This window comes from Balaenoptera physalus (assembly GCF_965194825.1).
Source record: "Balaenoptera physalus genome assembly, chromosome: 6".
NCBI classification, from domain to species: Eukaryota; Metazoa; Chordata; class Mammalia; order Artiodactyla; family Balaenopteridae; genus Balaenoptera; species Balaenoptera physalus.
The window spans coordinates 118,739,245-118,766,577 of NC_138885.1; the positions used below are offsets into that span (position 1 = coordinate 118,739,245).

Sequence of the window (27,333 nt, forward strand, 5' to 3'; positions counted from 1 at the left end):
CTAGCTTGTCAGTCTTCTCACTCCCGCCTCTTTTGCGGCATACACAGGGGTGTAATTCAATTCTATCTGATTTTTGTTTATTGAGAGCCTTTTATGTGCCAGACACTGAGAAGAAGCTGAATTGTGGGTAAGGAGACAGGGAGGGAGCAGGCTATAGCTCCGGCCTTTAAGATGTATCCACATAAGAGAAACTTCATGTCTGGGGTTACTGAATGAAACCCAGGATTCGGTGTTGGGATTACAATTCATTGGGGATAATTTAACCCACCTCTTGGCTTTTTTGGGGCGGGGGGAGGAATGAGGCCTCCAGTTCATTGTGTGTAATGATCCTATACCTCTATACTCTCCACACTGGGGACTCAGTCTTTAGATTCAGCTGTCTAATAAGGGTACATCAGAGGGAGAGAAAAAGTGTGATTTGGGGGTCAGGTTATCTAGCCTCTCTCAGGCCAGAGCACAGGCCGAAGCCCAAAAAGCAAGAGAAGAAAACAAGAGCAGTGCCTCCCCTGCTTCCCTCCCCAACTATCTCCCCGCTGGGGAGATAGCTACCTTCACTGTTTGCAGATTTCTTTCCCTCCCTGTGCTGGGCTAGGGCTAGAGCTGGAGCCAGAAAGAGCCCAACCTTAGCTCCGGTTTGCCCAAATCTGTAGATGTCACCACACCTGTCTTTACAATTCCTTCCAACCCACTGACCTTAACAACTTCTAGAACTCATTGGTAAGGCAGCATGGTGTGGAGGGGCGGTGGTTAATGAGGTGGAAACCCCACTGGTCTTGGGATACCTTGGGTCCTAGTCCTGCCTCTGCCATCCATTGCTGTATAATCTTGGTCGAATCACTCCCTCAGCCTCTGTGGCCTCTTCTTATCCTTCAGGGCATGGCTTACATGTCACCTGCTCAGGGAGGCCCTCCCCCATCTAAATTGGCCCTCTCTGTCCTCCATATCATTGCCCCTTCTGTTCGATTTCTTTATAGCACCACAATTTGTAATCACACACAGGTAGCTATGTATGTGTATATATACACGTATATGTAAGTATAGATAAATACATATATAATTATATTTGTTTGCTCATTTGGTTTGTTTCTCTGCTGGATTCTAGATTGTAGGCTCCAGGAATGAAGAGATTGTGTGTCTTTGACCCTTGCATTCTCAGAGCCTGGCACAGTGCCTGGCACAAAGGAGGACACAGAAAAGTAATTTAGTGAATGAATAAAAAGAATGAATGGCAGCTGACCCATGTGATCTCCCAGGTTCCTTCCAGCTGAAAAAGTTTATGAGGCTACGGTTTCCCGCCAAGAGGCCCATTCCAGGGCCTCTCTCAGAGTTCCCCGTTGGGGGAAGGTGGGAGGGTGTGGGGCCGAGCCCCGGACTCCAGCGATTTTATACCGGGATTAGCGCAGATCAGAAGCCGGCTCCGGCCACGCCTCCCGATCGGCCAGCCGGGGGCGGGGCCAGGCCGCCTGCAGCCCGGTGATATTCCGGGCGTGCACCAGGCCAGGGGCGGCGAGTGGGCGGGTGCGAACGCCAGCCAATGGAGGGGCCGGACCAGAACGCCCCCAGTCCCCCAGCTTGCGGGTGCAGGGGGCGTGGCCCCAACCCCTCAGGTTCCCCAAGTGGGGGCCTGGGCCGAGCCGTCGCCTAGCAACGCCCCGCCCCGCCCCCTGGGCGGCCTCGGGCGCCTACCCCCAGCATGGCCTGGCAAGGCTGGCCTTCGTCGTGGCTGTGGGTCGCCAGCTGCGGGCTGCTGCTCCTGGTCCTCGTCCTGCTCGTGAGCCCCAGCAGCTGCCGAGCGCGGCGGACCCTCCGCAGCCTGTTCACGGCGCGTAGCCAGCGGCTGCTCTTCCGAATCGGGTTCGTGCCGGGCTCCGGCGGGATGCGGGGCTCGGGAAAGCGGTCGCGCTGGAAAGGGGGACTGAGAGGGGTGCCGGGGGAGGGTTTAGGGGTTCTGACGGGGCTAGGGCTAGGGGATCCAGGGCCAGAGAAGAGCGATCGGAGAGGCAGGCTGGAGAAGCCACTGATCTGGGGGGACTGAGGAAGAGCAGTTGGGGGTGGAAAATTGGGCTGGGCTGGGGAAAGCAGTTTGCGGCGGGGGGGGGGGGGGTGTGGGGAGCAGGCCAGGGTAGCCAGAGAAAGGGGGCGTTGAGAGGACATCTGGAGAAAAGAGCCAGATGAGGGGCTGGAGACAAGGGAGCTGGAAAAAGAGAGCAGGTGCAGGAGCCCGGGCTCCCGCCACCCCCGCAAGTTCCTCCAGTGGCAGGTGCTGGTGAGAAGGCATGTCTCAGACCGTCTAAGTCTCACGTGAAACCGCTAACCCCTTCCATGTGTCCCTGTCCCCCTCCCCATCGCTCAATTCCCTACCATTCAATGTAAGCTCTTCTGTCCCAACAGAGAGTCCCAACTCTGTAGGTCAGTCTGTCCCTTTCCTTCAGTCCCCTCCCCCACCAATCCTGGCCCCAGTCATAAGCCTCAGGCTGTGAAATCCGACCCTAATCACTCAGCCTGACTTGTTGCTGGTTCACTGACCTCCAATGACTTTTTCCTTTCTGACCACCCCCACTCCCACCCCAGTCCTCATTCTTCCCTTCCAGCTACTTCGACTCCTTCCTGGACCAAGCAAGGTTGGCGACCAGCCCTGTTCTGCCACAGAAACACTAAGAGGCAGCGAAGGAGCCACAAGAGGAAGGCTTCCTAGGGTCTCTGTCCCCTTCCCATTACCAGCAGGGCCAGGGGGCAGGACCTCAGGCCCCAGTTGAAGGACAGTGATGTTGGGCCTGGGAACTATGGGAGCCCTGGCCCCAGGCCAGGCTCGGGGGAGGACCTAAGCCGGGAATTTCCTGAGTTTCAGAGAAGACATTGTACAATTCACCCCTCCTCCCCGACCACCCCAGATATCCCAGAAGCTTCACCCCTAGGATTGTGCTCACACTCACTCTAAGACAAAGAGATATAAGGGCCCAGTGGGGGGCAAACTGGAAAAACATAGGTTGGGGGGGAATCTTGCACATGTGCCTTTTGGGGCATTCGCATCTCTAACAGCCCAAACATTGGTCACATTCTCAGTGATGCTCCGACTAAGTCACCACTGCTCTGCATTAAAATAATGAGATTTACAAATATTCAAATATCTGCATATTTAGGATTAAAAAAAAATTTCTCCTTACAACATTTATAGAAATTTTATTGCTCTATTTGGGGAGGGATTTTTAAATCTACTTCCAGCTTTCAAAATTGGTAACATTGAAATCACACAAATGGCCTGAGGAAGTGAAAAATAAAGGTTCCACAAGAGACTGGAATCAGAAGTCCTGAGATCAAAATTCCCAAGGTCGCCACCTCAGAATCCTGAGGGTTTGGCTATTCCTGGAACTTGGGGTCTGGGAGTTTCCAAATCCTCAAACTTGGAATTCTCAGAGAGCTTCTTTGGAATTCAGTATTCTGTGGGCTTTCCTGTGGCTGGATTTCAAGGTTGCCTTGGAACCAACTCCCCAAATTTGCAGAGCAGAAGGGCGTGCCTGGAATCAGAATCCCAGATCCTGCCCCTCCAGGGTCTGGGAAACAATCAGTCCAGTCCCTTGGGGGAGAAGCCACTGGCTGCTGGGAGGGACAGGGGGTGTTAGCAGGAAACGGTCTGAGGGAAATGGGCAGGTGTCAATGCTGTGAGGGTGCCTCCAGGAAGGATGGAGAGGGAGGGGGACAGGATGGGTCAGGACATGATGGGAGGGGCAGAGCGCATGGGCACACTCCACCCTAAATGTGTGGCTGAGGGGACCACAAGTAGAGGATTCTACTGGAGGCTGGAAAGTGGATGATGGAGATAGGAAGCAATGGCTGGGAGAGGAGTCGTTGTTGATGTTATCATTAATAACAATACTCACTGGTGTTTGACAGAGTTATTAAGGGCTTTCCTCAAACATAACCACCATTGTCTTGGGATGGGGATAACTGGGCGCAATGCAGGGTTGATTTGGGCTAGCCTGAGGCAGACACACACATTTGGGACTCTGCGGGGCCTGGGAGGCAGCGTGTAGTAGTTAAGCATATAGCATGTGGGGACAGACAATCTGCTTTTGAATCCTAGCTTTTGTGCCTTAGTAGCCACGTGACCTTGGACAAATAACTCAGCCTCTCTGTGCCTCAGTTGTTTGCATCTGTAAAGGGGCCTGGTGATAGTGCCTATCTCACAGCGCTCCTGTGAGGATCAAATGAAATTCTACGTAGGGCCTGGCTTGTAGTAAGTGCTCAGGAAATGTTAGCAATTGCTCATTCTATAGCATGAGGGATGGGTGGGAGGGAGGATACATGGCGGTGGGCCATGGCTCCTTCTGGAGCTTCCTTTGTTTTTTTTTAGATAGGCGCCCAGATAGCTTGTCAACTTCCTTTTTTTTTTTTTTTTGGCTGCACCATGCGGCACGTGGGATCTTAGTTACCTGACCAAGGATCGAACCGGTGCCCCCTGCAGTGGAGGCACGGAGTCTTTTTTTTTCTTTTATAAATGTATTTACTTGTTTATTTATTTTTGGCTGCGTTGGGTCTTCGTTGCTGCGCACGGGCTTTCTCTAGTTGCGGAGAGCTGGGGGCTACTCTTCGTTGTGGTGCACGGGGCTCTCATTGCGGTGGCTTCTCTTGTTGCGGAGCATGGGCTCCAGGGTGCGCGGACTTCAGTAGTTGTGGCACACAGCCTCAGTAGTTGTGGCACACAGGCTCGGTAGTTGTGGCGCACGGGCTTAATTGCTCCGCGGCATGTGGGATCTTCCCGGACCAGGGCTTGAACCCGTGTCTCCTGCATTGGCTGGTGGATTCTTAACCACTGCGCCGCCAGGGAAGCCCGAGGCATGGAGTCTTAACCACTGGACCACCAGGGAAGTCCGTTACTTTTTTTTTTTTTTTTTTTTTTGGAGCTTCCTTACATGCTTCTACTCCTGTCTTCCAAGTCTATCCTGCCCATGTACCATCAGGAAATCCCACATCCCTTCATTCGTTCAGTGACCCCCCCCAACTGCCCTGGGTCGAGACTGTGGGATCACTGATATGAGCAGAGTCTGGTCGCCGTTCTCAAGGAGTCGGGGAGAGGAGCATGTGAAAAGGGACCCTAAGTGGCAGGAGGCAGGGCATGACAGTTTCCCCCAGGAGGAACAGGGTGTGCCTGAGGAGGCTGGGATCCGGAGTGTGTGCTCCCCTATGTGTGCCTCCTGCTTCATGCCTCAGTTTCCCTTTTGCCCCTTTGCCTTCTCAGTGGTAGTTGAGGAGGTTTGAGTAGAGAAAGGGCCCCTGAGCAGAGCCTGTCTGCAGGGGGTGGGGAGGGGAGGGGGGTGAATGGGGAATTAGGCTGGGAATGTCTTGAGAATGTCTGAGAAAGTGGAAAGCGCCTGGCCTCTGCGGATGGACAAGGTCACACGGTGATTTGCTCCAGGTTGAGATGGGGAGGGAAATAGGTTGGAGGCCTTCTAAATAGGCCTTTCCTAGTTTTCTAAACGGGATATAGGGACTTCCCTGGTGGCGCAGTGGTTAAGAATCTGCCAGCCAATGCAGGAGACACGGGTTCAAGCCCTGGTCCGGGAAGATCCCACATGCCGCGGAGCAACTAAGCCCATGTGCCACAACTACTGAGCCCGTGCACCACAACTACTGAAGCCCGCATGCCACAACTACTGAGTCTGCGTGGCTAGAGCCCTTGCTCTGCAACAAGAGAAGCCACCGCAATGAGAAGCCTGCACACCACAACGAAGAGTAGTCCCCGCTCACCGCAACTAGAGAAAAGCCCGCGCACAGCAACGAAGACCCAACGCAGCCAAAAATAAATAAATAAATAAATTTATTTTTTAAAAAAACAAACAAAAAAACGGGATATACAGGGCTATGCTCTTTTCGTGCTCCAGGGTGCTGTCATTTGCCTGTGATGCCTGGAACTATGGCAGGCATTTTAGGACTGTGAGTAAGCAGCCTAAGAGGCTATTCCAACAGCTGAAGATGGCAGAGCAAAAGTGGGGATGGAGCTAGTGTCCTTGAAGACATAACTGACCCCCTAAATTAACCAGTCTGGATTGGCCCCTGGACTTATTGTTATGTGAGATAAAAATTGTCCTTATTGTTCAAACCACTTTTAGTTGGGTTTTTTGATACTTGCAGCCAAAAGCACCCAAACTAGTACTGCGGGTAAATTTTACATTTTAATCTAAAGTGGGAGGAAAAGCAGTATAAATTTTGTGTAATTGATATGACTGCTATAAGCAAAAATGCATAAAAATATCTAAAATGCTATCAGTGATGATCTTCAATTGATGGGTTCATGTGGTATCACTTGTTTTATTTTTTTTATACTTTAAAAATATGTTCTGGGGACTTCCCTGGTGGCGCAGTGGTTAAGAATCCACCTGCTAAAAAAAAAAAAAAAAAGAATCCACCTGCCAATGCAGGGGACACGGGTTCAATCCCTGGTCTGGGAAGATCCCACATGCCGCAGAGCAACTAAGCCCGTGCACCACAACTGCTGAGCCCACGTGCGGCAACTACTGAAGCCCCTGTGCTCTAGGGACTGCATGTCGCAACTACTGAGCCCGCGTGCTGCAACTACTGACGCCCGCACGCCTAGAGCCCGTGCTCCGCAACAAGAGAAGCCACTGCAATGAGAAGCCCGCGTGCCGCAATGAAGAGCAGACCCCACTTGCCGCAACTAGAGAAAGCCCACGTGCAGCAACGAAGACCCAACTCAGCCAAAAATAAATAAAACTTAAAAAAAATCACATTTGTATAAAAAGATATTTTCTGACCGTCTATGATGAGAAGGTAATACTATTTTAATTTTAAAAGTATTATTTTATTAAAACAAAGAAAGTGTCCTCCTTGCTGCCTCTACTTTCACTTCCCATCTATTCTCAGGCCACCCCACTGAGCCTCTGCCCTCACCATTCCATCCGAATTTGGCTCTGACCCCTTGAACCTCAAACGCATTTGTCAATGTTCAGTCCTTGTCACTTAACCTCCGGGCAGAGCCTTCTTTCTTCTTCGCCTTCCCTGTGACAGTGTCTTCTGGTTCTCTTCTCGCATCCCTAGATGCTTCCCCCTCTGCTGCTGTCCCTCACATTCACTGCTTCCCCTGACTTCAGCAATCACTTGATATCACTCATTACTCCCAAAGAGAAATGTCCACCCGGGCTTCCCCCTGGAGTTCCAAACCTAAATGCCCATCCTCTTTCTGGTCATCTCCAAGGGTGGTGGGGCAGGTGTAGGGGGTGAGGGGCTTAGACTCTTCTCTGCAAAAAGGACTGATAGTTTGCACCGAGCTATTTACTAAGGATTAACCACAATTACCCAAGTAAAGGACATAGTGCCAAGTTCATCACGGGTACTTACTAAATGTTCACTGATGTTATTGTACCATGTATCATTCTTGCAACATCAAGGTCTGGTCCTCGTGAGTGCTCAGCCATCACCCAAATTTGGGCACTTGAGTCCCAACACGTGGTCCATAGTGGGCACCTCCAGCCCCTGTCCACCTTACTTAGGTTATCAGACAAAGGCTTTGGAAGCCCAGCTCTGAATTGTGTCTGCCCCCTGCTCAAAGCCAGTATCTGCAGCATTAAATTCACATGGCTTGGTTTAGCAATATGGTCTCAACCCAGTTTTCTAGTGTTTTGTGCTCCCACCTCTCCCTTCCATGTCCCCAGCTTTCAGTGAGCCTGCAGTGGTCACTGTCCTGTGCTTTTGCCCCCTTACACCTGCCTTACCACACCTGGAGAAGTCTTTTAAGGCTCACTTCTCAAGATGCCTTCCACCCCAGCACACATGATCTAAGACACTCCAGGAGTAACTGTAACTAATTAAGGCCCAGGTTCTCAGTCTGGGGAATTTTGCAGGCTCTCCCAGGGGGAGGAAGGAAGGAGGGTAAAGTTCAGGACCAGGGAGACTGATATGCCCCTACCTTTAAGTAACAGTTCCTTTAAAGCTAAAAGTAAATGCAACGTCCTCTTTGAAGCCCCTCTGATCACCACAACTCTTTGCAATGCCTGGTCACTAATCTACCTCGAGACTCTGGAAAAATGCCTGCCACCTAGTAGTCAAAAAGAAATGAATGGTTTGAAATGTTACCCTCACTACTTTCCACTTTGAATTAGGAGGAGTTGAGCTGGGGGAGCCACTGTGGCCTCCGAGCAGGCAGAAATGGTGCCCTGTGCTTCCTGGTGTGCCCGTCACCCCAGCACCTAGCGCCGACCCATTACAGAGGCATAAGTGTTTGCTCGGTGCGGGGCAAGGAAGAAGAACAGAACTAGCGTGTGTGACTGTCTGTTACGCCCTAGGCATGCACCAAGCCCTCGCATGTGTTATTTCATCGTCCTAAGATAATGGTGTCCTTACATTACTATGAACACACTGGCTCAGAGAGGCTGTGACTACCCCACACAGAGCTAGTAAATGACAGAGCCAGGTCCAGTCCTGGTTTTATCTGACCCGAGTCCAGGCTCTTTCCACTGAAACTGTTTTGCCAGCTGGGGTAGGGAGTGGAGTAGGGAGTGGGGTAGGAAGTGGTTCGGTCAGAGTGGTAACCGGAGGAGAACTTTATGGAAGGACTACTCTACAGGTGATGGGCAGGGGATAGGAAACACAAGGGACAGTGCAGTTCTCCAGGGCTAGGGACAGTGGGACTGTGTCACCACCTCTAGGTCCTGACAGGTGCGGGGAGTGAGCAGTTATGGAACTTGGAGGGACAGAGTTTCGAGGACAGGGCCACCTGACTGCAGTTGTGACCTCTGGTTGTGGGATGACCCTTTGGGCGGGAGAAGAACAAATACCCCAGCCCCACTGGCTCCTGGCCGACCCTCTCCTGTGGGGCTCTCCATTGGCCAAACCCAGCTGAAGCTGGAGGACAAAGGGCCCCCTGCTGTGTCCACCCAGGCCAGCCCTGAGCACAGTGGAGAAGGGTGGAGATGGGTTTGGGGACAAATGGAAGGTAGGCAGCCAAATGAGGCCAAAGAAGATATGTGGGTTTGGGGGCGTATTGACCCTTCAGAGGTGAAGGCCGGATACCACTTTTCACCCACTCACTGAGACAGCTCCTAACCGGCCTCCCTGCTCCCATGCTCCACCCCTCAACCCATTCTCCACTCAGAACCAGAGGGTTTTCTTAAAATACAGCCCAAATCATGTCCCTTCCCTATTCAAAACGATTCAATGGCTTCCCTATAAGGTAAAACTCCAAATCCTTAACAAGACCCAGGAGGTCCTGCAGATCTGGCCCTGCCCACCTCCCCCGTCTCCTCTTAGGCCATGCCCAGTGCTCACCACTCTCCAGGCACACGAGTCTCCTGGAAATTTCTGGAACACCCCAAGCTCTTTCAGCTTTCGAGTAGCCTCCACCGCCTTCACATAGCTTGTTCACTCAGGGAATAATAACAGCATGCCTGTCACTGCACACACACACACACACACACACACACACACACCATACACCTATACCCACACACTATATACACATATACCCCTACACACACACCATTCATACATATACCCACATATCACATACACACGTATACCATAAACACACCCATATGATACATGTACATATATACACATATACACACATTCACATACATACCACCCATGTACACTCCCAAACACACATACATACCATACACACATCCATATCATACACACTCATACATACACACACCATACACACACACTATACACACTTACACACAGTATATGCACACATACCACACACACACCATATATACACCCATACCACACACACACACACACACACACACACACACACAGCCTGTGTGACTCAGGCTGCTCTTCGATGCCAGCTTCTCAGAGCAGCTGCCTTGGCCTCTCCAATCTAAGCGGGGTCCCCGTGTGCTGTTCTCTTGGGTGCTGAGTCCATTGTCCTTCAGTGCAGGTATTATTGTTTGTAACAATACATTTACTTGTGAGGTTAGTGACTAATGTCTATCTTCCCGACTGGTCTGCAAGCTCCAGGCGGGCAGGGGCTGTGCTTATTTCATCCCCTCCTGTCTCCCCGTTGTTTAGCACAGCACCTGACACATAGTCTGCCCCTCAGAAATACCTGCTAAATTAGTATTAAAGGGTTGGGTTGAGTCCTGGCTCTGCCATTCCTAACTGTGAGCCCATCAGATGACATTTCACTGTTCTGAGCTCAGTTTCTTCTTAAATTAACTTTTTATTATGGAGAATGTAAAACATGTGAAGAAAGAGGAGAAAAGAGAAGGAGCTCTCATGTCCCCATTTTCTAGCTTCAACACTGGTCAACTTGTGGCTTTGGTTTCATTATCTGTAGACAAGGGAGATTAAAGTGATTTTAAGACTTTTTTGACCGTGACTCACAGTTAAGAAAGACATTTTTTTTTTTTACATGGAGACCCATACACAATACATATATAAATAAAACTGAAACAAAGTTACACAGAACAATAGCAATGCTTATATTCTCATTTTTTTCTAGTCTTTTTTTGAATGTAGGTATCACCCACTTAATTGATGCTACTAATGGGTCATGACCAGCAGCATGAAAAACGCTGCGCTGAATGATCTTCCACCTAGAAAATTGTTAAGGGTCCCCCTTTCCTTGCCAAGGGATGATAGCCAGATCCTGCCCCCTAGTGGTCATGTTTGGAAACTGATCGTGTCTTCCTAGAGGTCAATTTTTGACTGGGGAATAAATTCTTTCCAGGAAAAAGTACTGAGTGCAGGCCCTAGGCCATGCATCTGAGGTGGTGGGCTCTGAGATGAATTACAGCATAGACCCTGACCCCAAGAGTCTTCTCCCAACTGATGACCACAGTGTAATTGCTCTAGGTCTGTGCTGTCCAATATGGTAGCCACTAGGCACTGAATACTTAAAATATGGCTAGTGCAACTGAGAAATCTAATATTAATTTTAATTCATTTAAATTTAAATATAAAAATCGATACTTGTTCCAGTTACTGGAAAACACTCAAATATGTTTGGAACAAACTTTGTATGTCAATTCACTTTTTCAACTGTACATTTTATAAAATCTAGATAAAGATTCAATCTTTCTGATGAAAATTGAACATCCAAATTGAGATGTGCTGTAAGTGTACTCTACATACTGGATTTCAAAGACTTGGCATGAAAAAAAATCTCATTAATAATTTTTTATACTGATTAAATGTTGAAATAACATTTTTAGATATGTTGGGTTAAATAAATATATTACTAAAATTAAATTCACCTGTTTCTTTTTACTTTTTAAGTGTGGCTACTGGAAATTTTTAAATTACTCATGTGGCTCACACCATATTTCTGTTGGACAGCACTCACAAAGCTGGAGTTCCTTTTGATATCCCTCCCTCCATCCCCTCCTGTGCATCTTGCATCCTTGATGGAGAAGGAGGAAGCTGCGAGAATCCTCATTCAGACTGGGCTATGGATGGGGGTAGGGATTAGAAGTTCAATGTTGGACCTATTAAGGTTGAGATGCCCATGACCTCACCACTCAGAGAGTGGTCCCCACACCAGCAGCCCAGCATCACCTGGAACACATTAGAAATGCAGACTCTCAGGCCCCACCCACCCTACTGCAGCAGAATCTGCATTTAACAAGATCCCCACGTGATCTGTTTGCACATAAATTTTGAGAAGCGGTCAGCTATTAGATAGCCAAGTGGAGATACAGGTGGCAGTTCTTTTCTTTGCTCAGTGACATAGGAAGCAAGGTCAAGGCTGAGAGTGAGGCTGTGGAGCAGGTGCTGGAGTTTTGAAGAGACTGGAGAAAGTGTGGATGGGAATGTTAACATGAATGGAGGAGAGGAACCTAAGTCTTCTGAACTCAGAGTGAGATCAGTCAGTGCCTTGCGTGTTTTTCTCCTCCTTTTCAGCATGTGGGTGCAGAGCTGCAGTTTTGCCTGCTGAGTACCACAAGGCAGAGAGGGGTAACGGAATGGAGTGATTCTAATGATGGATCTGAGCTGGTTAAGGAGGGACTCGAGGCTGGGAGACACAGGGAAGACAGTTCACAGATGGGCAGTCCCAATGTGGTCACGGAGTTGTTGGCGGCAGGGTCCTTGAGCTGGAAAGAGAGATGGTGGTCAGAGCGTGGGGCGCTTGAAATTGAGATCATAGCGGATGCAGTTAATGGTAATGAGAGGTTCCAGGGCAGCTATTATCTTGGGCTGGAAATAAGAGGAAATGGCTGTTGGGTTTTTTTCGACAGGGGAGTTGTTTAGACAAATGCAAGTGAAATATGAGGAAGGGTTTCTCAATCTGACCAGGAGGGGGGCTGCAAAAGCTGAGAACCCCCCCACAGGTGGGGATGACTCAGAAGGCCGAGGTCCACGGTGGGCGGCCATGGGCAGGGTGTGAGAGGACGCAGCTGGAAGGAACCTGGGCCTCTTGAGCTACCGCAAATTCCTCCATCTACGTCCTGTTTAGTCTTCCAAACGAAATCATATAGCTGGCCAAACTGAGGTTGTGTTAATCACTGAGTCACTGGGTTTCTATCTCACAAACAACAATAGCAATTGAGTTTCTGCTAGGTCCCAAGCACTTTAAAACTATTTTAAATCCTTACCGTCCTATATTATCACCTCCTTTTATATGGATAAGGATACCAAGGCTCAGAGAAGTAATATGACCGATGTAACAAAACCACTGTTAAGCAATTTAAACAGAACCCAGGTCTGTCTAGCACCAAAGCTGGCTGATAATTACTTTCTCCTTCGGGGATTCATTTCCACATTCCCTGAAGATTCTGATTCAGAGATCTAGAAAGAGGACTCTCCAAGCAAATCTATATATTTTCACAAGCCCCTCGGGTGATTCTGATGGTCAGGGAAGATTGGAAAGCATTGTACCCTGCACCCTGCCTGGCCATCGCGGTGTGGTGAATGTCAGGCTGGTTCTGTAGTCCAGCCTTCCTCCTGGGAAGGAGAAGTTCTTATCTAACCTGATTCCAGCTCTGTCTAGTCTGGTAGAGTCACTAACAACATCACTGTGTGCCATTTTCAATGCCTTTCACATAGATGATTTCATTTGAGGCATTGAAAGTCGTAGGAGATAGGAAAGAGCAGTACAATTAGACCCATTAAACCCATTAGAGATAAAGAGGTGGGCCCAGGCCTCACAGCCACTCCTGGCAAAGCTGGGACATGCTCTTGCTCCTGGGACATTGAATCCACCATTCTTCCCACTCCCTATTTCTTTATGAAAGTGCTAACTAATGTTTATGGATATTAAGGCTAATTTTTAGGGGAAAGAACTCTAATGTCCTTCCCCCTACTCTAATAATCTGTCATTCCTGCCTGAGAGCCTTGCCCTGATGCCAATTTAGAGCATTAGAATTCCTTAAATTCCATGGATGATGGGGATGGGCTGTGCTGAGGCCTAGAGATAAATGAGACTTTGTCCTTGCCTTCCAAAAGGAGAAAGAGGCATATTTACTCCAGGCCAGGTTAAATGCCTCAATTCAGTAATACAAAGCCTTCTGGAAAAGGGCAGCTTCTTTGAGAAAGTTAGTGAGAAATGAAAAGACCTCTCTTGGGTGGAGTAACACATAAGCTCTAAGTAACAGGGCATATGGCAGGAGGAATGTGTGGAACCAGTTAGTGGAGCCCTGGGGTCGGGCAGCAGAGAAGTTTCTCTGGATCCTCTGAAACCAAGTCCCCCTAAAACTGAGTTCCCTTACTGACTTTATGATTAACCTCTCTATCCAAAACTTCATTCCCTTTCTTGTCCCCTCTGATTTCAATTCTATGCTAACTGAACACTAATCGAGTCAGATGACTAAAATTGCTGTTGTCGGTAACATCGTTAATATACTAAAATTGTTATTATGGATATCATCATTAACATACAAACTCAGGTTGTTTCTTCTGGGCATGATGAGCTAATGGACCCTGGAGTCATGGATCACCTGGGCAGAGAATTGTAAACAAGAGACATCGCGACTCCCAAAACTATGATTAAGAAATGTCACAGAAATGTCATAAAATGATGATTAATCCCAGTCTCTTTGTGCTTCCCCTTTAAAAAGCCCCCTAACTCAAAGACCAAGTTGGAGTGGATTTGAGGCTTGCCTCCCACTCCACTCCCTTGCTTGGCGCCCTGTAATCAACCCTTACTTTGCTGCAAACTCCAGCTGTCAGTGTTTGGCTTTCCGTGCCGTGGGCAGGCGAGCCCTTTGCTCGGTTTTACCCCCACTCCAGTCAAGTTTTCCCACCCACTCCCTGGGGTCCATCTGGGCTCCAGGGAACCACTCCACCCCCTGTCATCAATCACTAAACTTAGGCTACTCCATCCCTAAAATAAACATCAGCCTGATGCCTTTCATCCCCCAACCTTCCTGCGGCCACTGACTTGACTCTCCTCCCAGAGCAGGGTCACCAGAAAAATACATGACACCCACTTAAATCTGAACTTCAGATAAGAAACAAATAAATAGTGTAAGTATTTCCCAACATTGTATGGGGCAATGGGACATACTTATGCTAAAAGTGATTTGTTGTTTGTCTGAAGTTCAATTTAACTGATCGTCCTGCATCTTTCTTTGCTGAAGCTGGCAACTTTACCCCAGGGGTACCACCAAGCTTCCCCCGTCCTCCCAACCTCCCTCTAGATGGCTGTTGACAGTCTCTTGGCTCCCTGTTGCCCTAGGGTAAAATTTCAATTCCTGGACCCCTGCTTCCTTGCCCAGCCCTATTTCTTACCACTCTCGCCCCACTCCACCCGCCCCATCCAAGATTGCTGGGACAAGGGGCCCTAAGCTCCTTGCTTCAGATGCTGTTCTGTCTGCCTGGAGAACCTGCTTCCCTGCCCCTGCACGAGCTAGGCTGATTCTTAAACATCCACCAACATGGAATCAGGTGTTACTGCCTCTCCAGAGTCTTTCTTTCTTTTTTTTTTTTTTCCCCAGCCGCCATGTGGTGCGGCTTGTGGGATCCTAGTTCCCCGACCAGGGATCGATCTGGGTCCCCTGCAGTGGAAGCCTGGAGTCCTAACCACTGGACTGCCAGGGAATTCCCCCTCAAGAGTCTTTCTTGAAACATCCCTCACTCCCACACCATGCTCCTTTTTCTGGGATCCCACAGAACCAAGTGAACACTCCTCTATCCCAGCACTGGTAAAATTGACAAAATTGTAATTATCTGGTCTTTTACTATCTCCCTTAGATTGTGAGTTTCTTGAAGTCAAGGGCTGTGTCCTTCAGTTTTGTCATCTTTAGAACCGGAAATTCCTGTCTGCTTGGCAGACAGTAGGGCCTTAATTAATAATCTGCTAAGGATTCTGCAGATAAGGCCCTATCCCTTTTATCCAGGCATACAATGGGGTCCAGAGAAGGAGACATCACTATTGACTACCTATTGTGAATGGTCACCCTGGGCCTGGGGCTTCTGATGTTCTTTTAGGATTATCATTGTCAAGAAAAAAACATTGCTTGCCATTCCAGTTCTACAGGATCAAGCCATTGGTCACTGCAGTCACCCACCAACAGTGCACCCTGAGGGGAATTCCGGGTGGGGGGAAAAAAAAACAACAGGAGGCATTCTGTGCTTTGGATATCAGTGTCCTTAGATAGTTAAGATGCATATCTAAGAAAAAATTTTAATGACCCCAGATTCTTGCATCTTCCCATACATAGAACACTAAAATCATCAACTTGAGATATCTGTTCTTTGTGATCAGCAGTAACCTTTTTATGCTTGAATACATGTTTTTCCCAGCAAAAAAGATCCTGTATATTCCGGCTCCTCCTTAATCTCTTTGGAGCAGTTTCTCAGAGCTATCTGAGAGGCTATGGTCCTTAGTAAGGTCCCCGAATAAAACTTAACTCAGAAGTTTTACGTTGTGTGTTTTTCTTTCAGTCAACACAATCTTGATTCCATGATCAGAAAATGGGCTCAGGAGAAAGAACATGGAGCAAGGCTTGTGTTGGGCTTGTCTGTGTGCATCCCCACGGCCCACTTTCCCAGGGGGTGGATGTGCTTGCTGGCTGGAAAATGAATCCGCTTGATATCATTGTAGCAGTTCTAGAAAGTGGAGCGTACTTTCTGGAGAAGGGGCCCAAGTGCAGGCAGCATGAAGGGATGTCAGGAGACGCGGCCAGATGCGGCAGGGCTTTGCAGTTCATGAGGGCTCTGTCCTGTGATCCAGGGGTAAACTGATATTGAGCAGAACTGTACTTGCCCCGGTGCGTTCTTGCTCCCTTTGGGAGGGGACTTCCTAAAGTGAGGTCTTTGACCCCAAACCGAACTTACACTGAAGGGTTGGGGTGGCTGGGGGAGTTAGCCCACCATAATGTCCACCAGTGCCCCTGAGTAACTCCTACTTAAGTTATATACAAACAAACATACACAGTGTGTGTGGAGGGGGCAATTTAAACAACACCTTTATTTTAATTGATCTCAATACAGTCCAAGTGGTAACCTTGCTTACTATGCTTTCTAGTAGTAAACACACTGCTTTCACTTATGTTTAGTATGCAAATGAGCTTCCAGATGAGTCCACAGGTTCCTCCTTCCTAAGCCTTGCTCTGTGAAAGAGCAGGACTGGCCGCTGGAGATAATAATGTAAAGAAAAGTGCTTAGTGATGGGTTTGGAATCCCGAGGTTGTCCAACCGCATTCATTTCAAGCTGTGTTTTGTCAAGTCACACCCCTCCCCATTCAAAAAGGAAAAGTGTCAACAGGCTGTGAACAACATTCAGTGCAGTGCAGATCTGCAGCTACTAGCACGAGATAAGCACCTTAAACAAAGCCGTTCATCTACCGGTAGCCTTGGCGTAATGGAAAAAAACCATGGACTTTGGAACTACGTAAACTCCGGCAACGTTTCAAAACTTCCCAGAACCTATTTCCTTGCCTGTAAAATGGAATGACTAGTACATTCTACCGTTAGTGGCTGTGAGGGTTGAGACTACAGGTGCAAAGCCCCCGACACAATGTTGTGCACTGATTGTAGTGATCTACACCCCAGGATTTCTGACTCTAAAACACCTGCTTTCCTGGTTGAAGTAACTTCAGGCAGGCAATGTCTTAGTTCCCAGGGGCAGAGGTTCTAAGTTGCATCTATCTCTGCATTTGGACGTTTGAAGTTTAAAACTTGAAAAGTACATTTGGCTTCAAAGCATAGAATTGTCAAGGATGTTCATCACTGATTTATGTTTCATAATGAGAAAAATGGGAAACAATTTCAAAGTCCTTAAAAGTAGGAAACCGATTTAATAAATCAGCAATAGCTGTGTGATAGAATACTTTGTGGCTTTAAAATTATGCTTTTGAAGAATATTTAGTGACAAGAAAAATGTTCATGCAAAAATGTGAAGTAAAAAAAAAAGCGACAAGCAAAACATCGTATAAAACAAGTCAAATACGTAGATATATATAGGCAAAGAAGCATCAAAAGCAAGCGCTTGCCGCTGGGAGTCGGGAGGAGTGGGAAGAAGTGATCTTTTCCTGTAGTTTTGAGTTTCCAACAATGATCACGTAATGCCTTAAAATCCAAAGACACTAGGAAGTCCTCAGGGACTTGGGAGGAGCGCGAACAGGGCAGACGCGGGCGGGACCGGGGCGGATGCGGGCGGGACCGGGGCGGACCCCAGCGCCCGGCTGGGGCCTGCGCGACGGGGCGGGGCGTGGAACACCAGTCCAGTCCAGGCCGGCGAGGGGGTACTCAACTTGCGACACCGGGAGGCCGGGGACGCACCGTCGGGAGCGGCAGGCAAGCCAGGGGCCCGGGGCCGGCGGGAGTGGGGGGCCGCGGGCCGGCGGGGACCCGGCCAGGGCTGGGGCGGCGCTGGGATGGGGTCGCAAACTTTCTTGGAGTGCGCAGCGGGCCAGAATGGGGCTCTGTCTCCCTCACCTTTGGCGTTTCTCTTTCCCTGTGCGCCCCGGGCGGGCGAGTGGCGCCTGTTTAGCCTTGGGAGCCGAGCCGCGGGTTGTGGGCACAATCGGGCCAGAGTCTGAGGGTGTCCTGTCCCCCGCTTCCTGGCGCGTATCTGTCGCTGGGCGTGTCCACAGTGCCAGCCCCAGGGTGGCCAGCTGTGAGTGGGATAAAGGCTGTCACGGCCTTAAGCTGGTGGGAGGGGGAGGGGAGGCGGCCCAGGGCCTGGCCTGGCCTCGGCTTGGCTCTGCACGCCCTGGTGGCAGCTTTGGTGTAGACAGGTGACTGAGTATTTGAGTGAGTTGGGGACCGGGTGGAAGCCATGAGCAGCCCCCATTCTTCGCGTGGGGAACCTGCCACCTCTGTCACCACGACTTTGCCTCAGTCCACCCCCTTCTAGCCACTGCCCTCAGACTGGATTCAGAAAGCTACCCGGAAGTATCAATACTATCCTCCACATGGCCTCTTCGGGTCAGAGTAAAAACCAAACAGGAAAATGGGAAAGGGGAAAACCGTGGAGACAGAGGACAGCGGGAGGGGCAGTGGAGGAAGGCTGCTGGGAGGCTCGGCCCTGATCTTGCGGGTTCTGCACCAGCTCTTGTCCGCTGGGGGTCACTATCCCTTCTGACCCCACGGTGGCCTCTGTGTGGTATCCAGGGGTTGGGGTTCCCCCTGAGGAACCTGGACATGGGATGAGGGGGGTAGGCCTGGGAACCAGGGTCAGAGGCAGATGTCATGGAAGGTCCCTCGGGTGTCCAGTTCTCTGGGGCTCTGAAATATTCATCTCACTGGTGAGCTTTGGTTTCAAAGCTGGCGCCTTTGGCTTGGCCGGTGGTGGCAGGAGGAGCCAGGTGCTTCCTTGGGGCTGCTTTGTCAGGGGCAAGGGGGCAGCCATGCTTCCTCCTCACCTGCCTGCTCTCCCCACCTCTCCAGCCGTGAGGACCCCGAGACCCAGTTTCAAACTTAGAAAGTAGTGGTGGGACCACACGGGGTCAAGTGCCCTGGCTTCCTGTCATCTTGTGCCGTGACCTCAGGGCCTCACCTGTAAAAACAGGCACCTCAGAGAGGTACTGACAGGGTACCCCTCAGGTGTGGGGAGAACCTCACTTCATGAGCTGGGGTAATAGCCACCTCAGCTCAGCCTCCTCCCAGGGGAATGGCTCAGCTGGAAGAGCACTTCCATCCCCCAAACTTGTCACCCTGTACCCTTCAGAAAGAGCAGAAGCCCCAGGCAAGGGACACACACTGGAAGGGCCAGAGTGGAAGCTCATACAGCAACTTGGGGAGAAGGTCTCTGCTAACAGTATGGTTAACCCTGATGTGGGCTTTCTGGAGTATTCTGTTGGGAATGCTGTGGAGGAGATGGCCTTGACAGAATCTTCCAACCCTGATTCTGGGGATCTAGGCCAAAACCTGGGCCTTGTTTTAAAGTAGAAATGATGCCCAGAAGTCCACAGGCCACAGTGCCAGGTACCTAGAGGGTCAGGGAGGAGGATGAGAATGAGTCCTTATTCTCATATGTAACGATTGGTATTTTTTCCTATTACATGAAGGCGATGTTAGGGGATCGCAGCCTCCTGGCTCTGTGCTGGAGATGTCCCCCAGCCCTTGGCAGTGAGTCCCGTTTTGGAGATTATAGCGGCTCTGGGGACAGGGGAGAGGAAGGCCCCTCGCAGAGGATCCGGGCGTTGAGCTGGCTCTGAGAGTGAGGGGGCATGCCTGGTACTGAATGTGACTATTCTGAGGGGCTGGGGGTGAGGACAGGGGTTTTACGATATGAGGAGTTAGGACATGAATCATTCTGAGGTCCATCTGTAAATCAAAGGTGGCCTGGCCAGCACGCCACAGGATGGTAACTAGGTGTGCCCTGATAACAATGTTCCAGGCTTAAGGATGTTTGAAGGAACAAAGGTGAACACGTTTGCTCAGTGCAGAACTTCTCAGAGGCTTCCTATGCCATTGTGCCTTGTGAATTTCCAAAAGGGGATATGGGTTGTTTTTCAGACTTATCTGTTTCTGAGCTCATCCATTAACATCTCTTGGGGCAGTGCTCTTTAGAGCAGTCTGGGAAATGCCTGGCTGGATGAGTCTAGCTTTCCACTCTCTGGTTCGGGTAACTAATCCCTCTTCCTTTCCCCGATGTGGGCTGATTTGGGGGAAAAGGAGGCCAAAGGAGGTCATTTGCCTGGATCCCCACAACTAGTTAGTGACAGAGTTAGAACTTGAGCCCAGATCTCTTGACTTCCTGCCTCGTACTCTTTCTCTTCTGCAGCGTGTCGCTGTTTCTCTGCAGGCTCTGTGGTGAGTGAGACCCAGGAGATGCTGGCCGCAGGGTCCAGAGGGCAGTCTGGGAGGAGAGGGAGTTATGGCTACCCCCAGGCCCAGGTCATGCCCTGTGCCTCTGCCTCTGTAGCCATCGTCCAGACCATTTTCACATCCGGCGGAGATTCTTTAGGAAGCAAGTCATTCCGCCCTGAAGCCTTCTGCTCTGGTCTGTTAGGCTGTTCGTTCAAAAGCAGAGACTCTTAGAGTCCGAATGGACTTTGATCTTTTGGTTCAGTGCACTTGCTTTACGGATGAGAAAACTTGAGCCCAGAGATGTGCGGTGGCCAGCCCTGACTCACACAGTGGAGTCAGGACCAGAGCCAGGACAAGAACTCAGCTCCCTGCCTCCTAACCCGGGGCTCTGGCAAAGATCGACTTTCTACGAGGGAAAAGGAATTGGTGTCAATGAGCAAGGTCTTCACTACCTCAGCTGGCCCCACGTGTTGGTATTGGCCTATTCACACAGGTGACTGGTGGGGGCTTCAGGGGCTTTTGCTCCAGGCAGGTGTAAAAGCAAAGGGCACTCTTAAGTCAGACGTCAGATCCGGGTTCAGACCTATCTCTGCTGCTCGCCTGCTGTGGGACCTTGGATCGGGTTTTCTCTGAATTTCAGTTTTCTCATCTGTAGGGTAGGGATAAGGATATGCCCCTCATAGGGCCCTTGTGAGGAGCAGACATCCTTGGTACCCAGTAGTAAATACACAGTACTTGCTACTCTAAGTGGTTCTCTTCCTTCCCTGCCCACCGCAGGGAGGGGTTTGTCTCCCTTCTCTGCTGTGGGTTGTTAATTATCTGTCTGACTTTCCCACTTCTCATCTTGAAGTTCAACTGAAAAGGTAGGAGAAGACGAAACACAAAGGAGATGGATGGGGCTGTGCTTCTGAAGCTGCATCCAGCCCTGGTTATTGCTGTCTGCTCTCCTTATCTGCACTCCCCAGCTGTTCTGACCACTGGCTTGGCTGGGGTCTCCAAGTTCACCTGCACTGATGACACTGCTTTGCTCCCCTGGAGAAGGGTGATGGGGGGACTCTAGTGCTTGGGTCTTCCCATGCCCTCCAGGGTGGCTTCCCCTTCCTGGGAGGCTGGAGCCACCTTCTCAGTTTCTGGTTGGAGAGAGGCTACCCTGGTTAGAGACCGGGGTGGGAGGGAAGTCATGGGTTGGCAGCCTTATCTGTTTCTGAGCAGGAGGGCATGGAGAACTGGGGGGACGGGGACTTGTTCTGGCTCTGTCTCAGCAATGCGTGCGCTGGCATCTGTTACTCTGAGTTCTCAGACAGTGGGCGGGGCTGGGAATGAAATTTCCAAACCCATGACCAAGAGGGCCTGTCACGGGCTGGGCAGGAACTTTCTTGGCTCTGGGGTTTCCTGGTCTGTCAAATGACCAGATGATTTCTAAAGTTCATTCCAGCTCTGACGTTTCAGTTTTTAGATCCTCTCGGCGTCATCCTGAGAGCTGCTAATGACCCTAATGGGAGCTGGAAGAGGTGCAGAGCCCAGATCTTGGTCCAGACAACGGTAGGATTAACCGTGTCCTGGAAGAACCTTTTACCAATTTCCTATGCTTTGCTCTGTACACAATCCTGCTCTGTAACTAGTCCAGTGTCAAGGGTTTATTTCTGAGGAAATATATTCCAAACTCCTACTGAGCGTCCAAATGTGCTGAAAAGATATCCTAGTGTGAGTTCGCAAGGGCACAGAATCTTCTCAAGGCACCAAAACATTGCAAATAATATATTGCTCATTCCTATGGTGCTGATCTCTCCTCCATCTGGTAAAGATAACTCATCCTAATAAAACAGCCGTGTGGCTACATCGTAAGCTCTCTAAGGGTAAGGACACAAATCAAATCAATCTTGCTTCCATTGGATCTGTACCACCGAAAACCACTCTCAGCACAAAGTAATTACTTTAAAAATATGTGATCAATTAATACAATATATTGTTAGTATTACTGTTTAAGTTCTAGATTTTCTAAACATTTTATTTACTTTTATTTCAATTCTCACAGTCCAGATCTAACAAGTTGCCTTATTAATGTATGAAAAAGAAACAAATCCTATGTGTTTACTTATTTAACAAATATTCTGTGATTTTATTTCTGTGCTAGGTGTCTGCTAATTAATGAGTCTATAAAGATGAATTCAAGAGCTAAAATACTTCAAAGGCTTAGTGTCCTGAGGAAATCAACACATAAATGAACAATGACAGCACAACCAAAATCTCTTACTCAGTTCTCAGGCTGCTCAAGAAACTGTACACGTTGGTTTTCTGCTTGTGTCCAGGAATTGGCGAACAGTACTGAGATGAGTGATAAGATTGCAGTTCATCCTAACGGAAGGTCTGGTCTCGCCTCCTAAAGAAGGTGTGTCCGTGTGGCAGCCCTGCCCCAGTGCCTGTGAGGATAGACGCATCCCATCCACCACCACCTCCAGTCACCCGGACCTGGACCTGGTAAAGCATCCGACAAGAAAGAAGGAAGTTAGTGGCGCTGTTTCAGGTGGAGCTTCAGGAGGTGATAAGCGCGTTAAATTTATAACTCAGTGTTTGCTGGTAAGATGCCCTGGTCTTCCATCCCCGAGGGCTCATGTTCTTACCATGCTATATATCTTCTGTCTGCCTTTCTACTTACATCCGAAAGCTGTTGGAAATATATAATGAGATAAGATATATGAAATGGTTTTGTGTGTGTGTGTGTCCATAAGTTTGACATTTTCCAATAGTACAGATTTGATAGTTTTATTTTTTCTTTGACATTTCCATTAAATCAGAGTGAAAAACTCACACTGATTCTTCTATTTAAATGTTGATACTTTTTAAATAAAGCCATGCAAAACATTTGTAGTGAAGTCATACTTAGTAAGGAGATCAAACTTCTGTTTCCATGAGATTAGGCGGGTGGAGAGTTGTAGGCATTTTAATAAAGCCAGATACGTTTCAGGGCAGTTGGCTGATATTTGCAGAACTCCTTTTGGCTTTGGGAATTTCTCCTAACAGTTTAACTCTATGTCTTATAACAGCAAAATATCAGCAAATCAATCTTTTTGGCACAGTTTCCTTGCTCTCCTGGAAAGGGAACAGTGTTACAACAGTTACTGGTTGTAACAGCTGCTGTCAAAGGCCCAGGAATTTGACATAAAATACCTGGTGTTGGAAAACTAAAGTGAAAACATAAAGCCCTTGTTTGTTAAATGGAAAAGGTCAAAATGCTTGTGAGGATGTAAACAAAAAACACATATTAGAACATCAGGCAAGTAAATCAAGGGTTAGGGACCTTCCTTGCTCTGAAGGATATTTAGCTTCAGTGAAGTAAACTTAAGGGTACTCAACGTGAAAGAGAGACATTTCCTTAACTTGTCCCATGGTTAACAGAAGCGGCATAACAGAATCTTCCTTCAAACATCAGCAAAAAGCCTATTTCTCCCCTAAAATGCTGGCCTGAGCAATAATAATTAAACAAGCACAGGACTTAGGCTTTTTCTGTGGCTACTAAATAAGACAAATTAAATCAGCCTTCAACAATCCGTGTCGAAAAAGTAAACTATATTCCCAAACTGAGAAGGTTTGTTATCAAAAAGCCTGAAAGTTATTGTCGGTTCTGGGTAAACTGTACGTCAAATTCAGTCATTTGGAAAATTGTAACCACTGAACTGGGAAATCCATCCCAGCGATTGGGAGACTTGTGCTCACTGTAAGCTCTGATGCCGAAAACTGTCCACGCTGCTGTGGGGAGACCAAGGTCTACCCACGCTCACGCCGTTTCCGTATTTCAGAAATGAGCTTCTACTCTGACATTTCAGTGGAACTGCCAAGTGAGAACTAATCAGGAAGAGAACCCAACAGCAGCACTGCCGCCCTGGACCTCGGAGGACGCCCCCGAGACAGCCGTCCCTTCTCCAGGAGGCTTCGCTATTCACTGTTCCCCGTGATGGGAAGAGACACTGATTCCCCATCTCAGCTAGATCACGACGATGGTCCAGCGAGTTGCTCCACGCTCCAGGGCAAATCCCTAGCAGTGCAGAGGATGCAGTGAAGTCAGGATAACCCTCAAAGCAGAGTCAAAGGGGCTCTCTCTCTCTTCTGGCCCTTACATCTGGCCTTCCTCTGTCCAAAGCATCACGGCACTTTTCAGTATCAGTAAGACCTCTGAAGGGTTAACTCTCCTCTCTTCCCGGCTTCAGAGTTCGAGTGAGTGAGGCTCAGCGACCCTGGACGGAAGCAGACTAAACTCTGCCAAGAAACAATTACGTTTTTCCTCCCCAAAGACAAAATAGCCAAAATCAATAAACTTCCTTCCTATGATCCCCTTTGCCCAGTGAAAGAACATCTATTTCTGTTAGTCTTATTTGCAAAGAATTACTGAACAAACAAATCAGTGATTTTATCATAAAACGTAGGGAGAGAAAAGTCACAAAAATTGGGGGAATAGAGAATAGCAAATCCATCAGATTCTTTCTAGTGAGGCTTTAAAACATAATATTGGACATTTAATTTATCCCAACTTTTTGGAAGAGATGCAAGTGGTAATAATACGTATATATTGCACATGTAATCAGACCAACAGCAGCAGGAGGTGTGAGGGCTGCTGACATCTCCTGAGCACTTGCTCCATGACATGCTTATTTCATGGCTAAGTGCTTTGCCTGCACTGCTTCATGTCAATATTTGAAAATCTCTAGGAAGTGGATTCGCCTCCATTTTACAGGTGATAAAACTAAAGGAGAAGATGTGAAATACATTCAGAGCACAGAGCTGATAAGCAGTAGCCCTAGGAAGCAAACTCAGGCCCGACTCCGTACAACTTACCAGATATAAACTGTAGAGTCCATGGTGAGAATAAAGTCGGCAGTGTGAAGTGCGGCGAAGGTCAGATAGTCAATTCGATTTGTCTCCCCTGCTGAAACCTTGGGTCCCTACATGTGCTGAGAGAGAGGAACAAAGAGGGAGATGGCTGAGGCAGTCTGGAGTCTGGAGGGCAGGCCAGCAGCCGGGATTGGGTGTTTCAGGGAGAATTTCTTCTTTGGGAGACCGCAGCTTTTGCTCTCAAGCCCTCCCACCCACATTACGGAGGAAAGTCTCCTTCGCTCAAAGTCCGCTGGTTGTGGACAAAGGGCCTTCAGAGCCACAGCCTGAGCGACGCTAGGCCTGCCCTCCCCAGGCTTCCTCGCTGGTCCTGGTCGGGCGTGCTCGATGACTTGTTCTCAGCTGGGGGCAGCGGAGGGCAAGGAGCCGGCTTGTGACGAGGTCCGTCGGCAGCAACAGCGGAGGATTTGCGAGTCTGCCGTCTGGTCTGTGTCTGGACAAGGACTGTCTGGACACGGCAGAGAGGGATACGGACGTGCCTTGCGGTGTGTCTGTGTTTCTCCACCCCAGGCTGAACTTGAGAAGCCGAAGCCGCTGCAGGTGCCCTGCGAGTCTGCACACCTGTAGTCAGAAAAAGGCCTCACCTGCCACTGTGAGATAGTCCTGCCTCCAGAGTAATCAATAAATTAGACTATGGGGCCCCTTGAAATAAAGGAGCCCTTCTCCGGCTGGTTTTAGACTAGTAAGTGTTTGCATAAATCTAATATTCCTTGAATTCCAAGAACATTTACAAAAAAAAAAAAAAACGGAACTGCTAACACTTGAAGTGTACTAGACTTCAATGAAAAAAAATAAAAAGAACAAACTTTTGAGAAAGTGCTAGCATGGAAGTATTTTTTCCTATAAGAAATCGATTCAAACGAAGATAAGCCTTGGACAGATCAATTTGGTTTGATAATTTTGATTTAAAAAGTCTGTGCAATATATTATAATTTTTCATTTAAGCTGTTATGAGGTCTGAGTTTTCTCATGACAAATCTAGATAATTTAAATTTTCTAAATTTCTTACACTGATTTACTCTGGATAAACTAATAATACACCTATATCATCTTTAAGATTAAAAAATATGTACACTTTTAATTAAATACAGTTATGATTCCGACATACACTTTTATGGCAAGAGTAATTATGTATTGTGGTGCGTGACCTTCAAAATAGTTGTCAAGGTCATCAGTTAAGCAAAGATCTTGGAACAATAGAATTCAGTTGGCACTTGTTTTTATATGCTGTAAACGGGCTCTACCCCTGGGTCATGCTAATGAATGCATTCACTTTTCTGTCTCACGTAGGTATTAAAAAAATGGGTTTGGCTGTAAAGAATGAGATTAAGTGAAGGGTTGTCCACATTCCAGGGCCTTTTTGCTGACCTTCCCATTTGTGCATCTGAAGCGCTCTGTGGTTTTCAGAGTCCACACAGCCACACGGCTCGCGGCCAGCGCTCTGCTTGCTTCCCCACCAGCAGCCTCAGGGGCACCAGTTAAAACTCAGGTAGGGAGAGTGGGAGGGAGACGCGAGAGGGAGGAGAAATGGGAATATATGTATATATATAGCTGATTCCCTTTGTTATACAGCAGAAACCAACACACCATTGTAAAGCAATTATACTCCAATAAAGATGTTAAAAAAAAAAACACAAAACTGAATTGGACAACCATAGCTCTAAAATTTCCAAAACTGAATCGAATGCTTGTTTTGACTGGTGTTTTGAGGCTTCCAAATATTATCAGGAGCCTAAAATTGCCTCTCTGCAAACTAAGATTTTAAAATTAACTGAGGTAAAGGAATGATTAAAGAAAAATAAAATGGCTTCCAAAGCGTCAAAAAAAAAAAAAAAAAAAAAACTCGGACCAGCTGTGCAGGGTCCAGCCTCGGCCACGGATGAGTCGCCAGCTTCTGTGTTTCAGGATGAAGTTCTCGCCAGCGTGTTCCTCACCACAAATGACTTGATGTCGGTGTTAATCTGGTGTCTGGAAATCAGCACCTTGATGTATGTTGTGGATTGAGCTGTGTCTCCATAAGAGACGTTGAAGTCCTCGCCCCTAATATCCGTGGATGCAACCTTATTTGGAAACAGGGTCAATGGAAGTACTGTTAGCTAAGATGAGTCACCCTGGAGCGGCGTGGGCCCTAATCCAGTAGGTCTGGTGTCCTTACGAGAAGCCGCGTGAAGCTGGAGCTATGCTTCCCAGGAGGGGTCCCCAGAAGGTCGGAAGGGGCGGGTCTCAGGGGGGCGTGGCCCTGCCTACACCTTGACTTTGGGCTTGTAGCCCCCAGACTTATAAGAC

The 27,333-nt window shown here is 48.6% G+C and overlaps 2 protein-coding genes across 2 annotated transcripts in view; both read left to right on the top strand.

Annotated features, from left to right (window-relative positions):
• Nucleotides 1-1,514: 1,514 nt before the first annotated feature.
• The window catches only part of LOC309662885 (putative hydrolase PNKD), a 751,075-nt gene continuing 725,256 nt past the window's right edge, over nucleotides 1,515-27,333 (top strand). Inside the window, exon 1 of the mRNA XM_082466111.1 lies at nucleotides 1,515-1,854. Coding sequence (XP_082322237.1) covers nucleotides 1,694-1,854 — 161 coding nt within the window. The 5' untranslated portion in view covers nucleotides 1,515-1,693. The remainder of the gene's footprint in view (nucleotides 1,855-27,333) is intronic.
• The window catches only part of LOC309662935 (cyclin-Y-like protein 1), a gene marked incomplete at its 5' end in the record, with an annotated part of 73,681 nt that continues 71,722 nt past the window's right edge, over nucleotides 25,375-27,333 (top strand). The window contains 3 exons of the mRNA XM_082466137.1: nucleotides 25,375-25,472; nucleotides 25,558-25,639; nucleotides 26,953-27,035. Of these exons, the coding sequence (XP_082322263.1) occupies nucleotides 25,375-25,472; nucleotides 25,558-25,639; nucleotides 26,953-27,035 (263 nt within the window). The remainder of the gene's footprint in view (nucleotides 25,473-25,557; nucleotides 25,640-26,952; nucleotides 27,036-27,333) is intronic.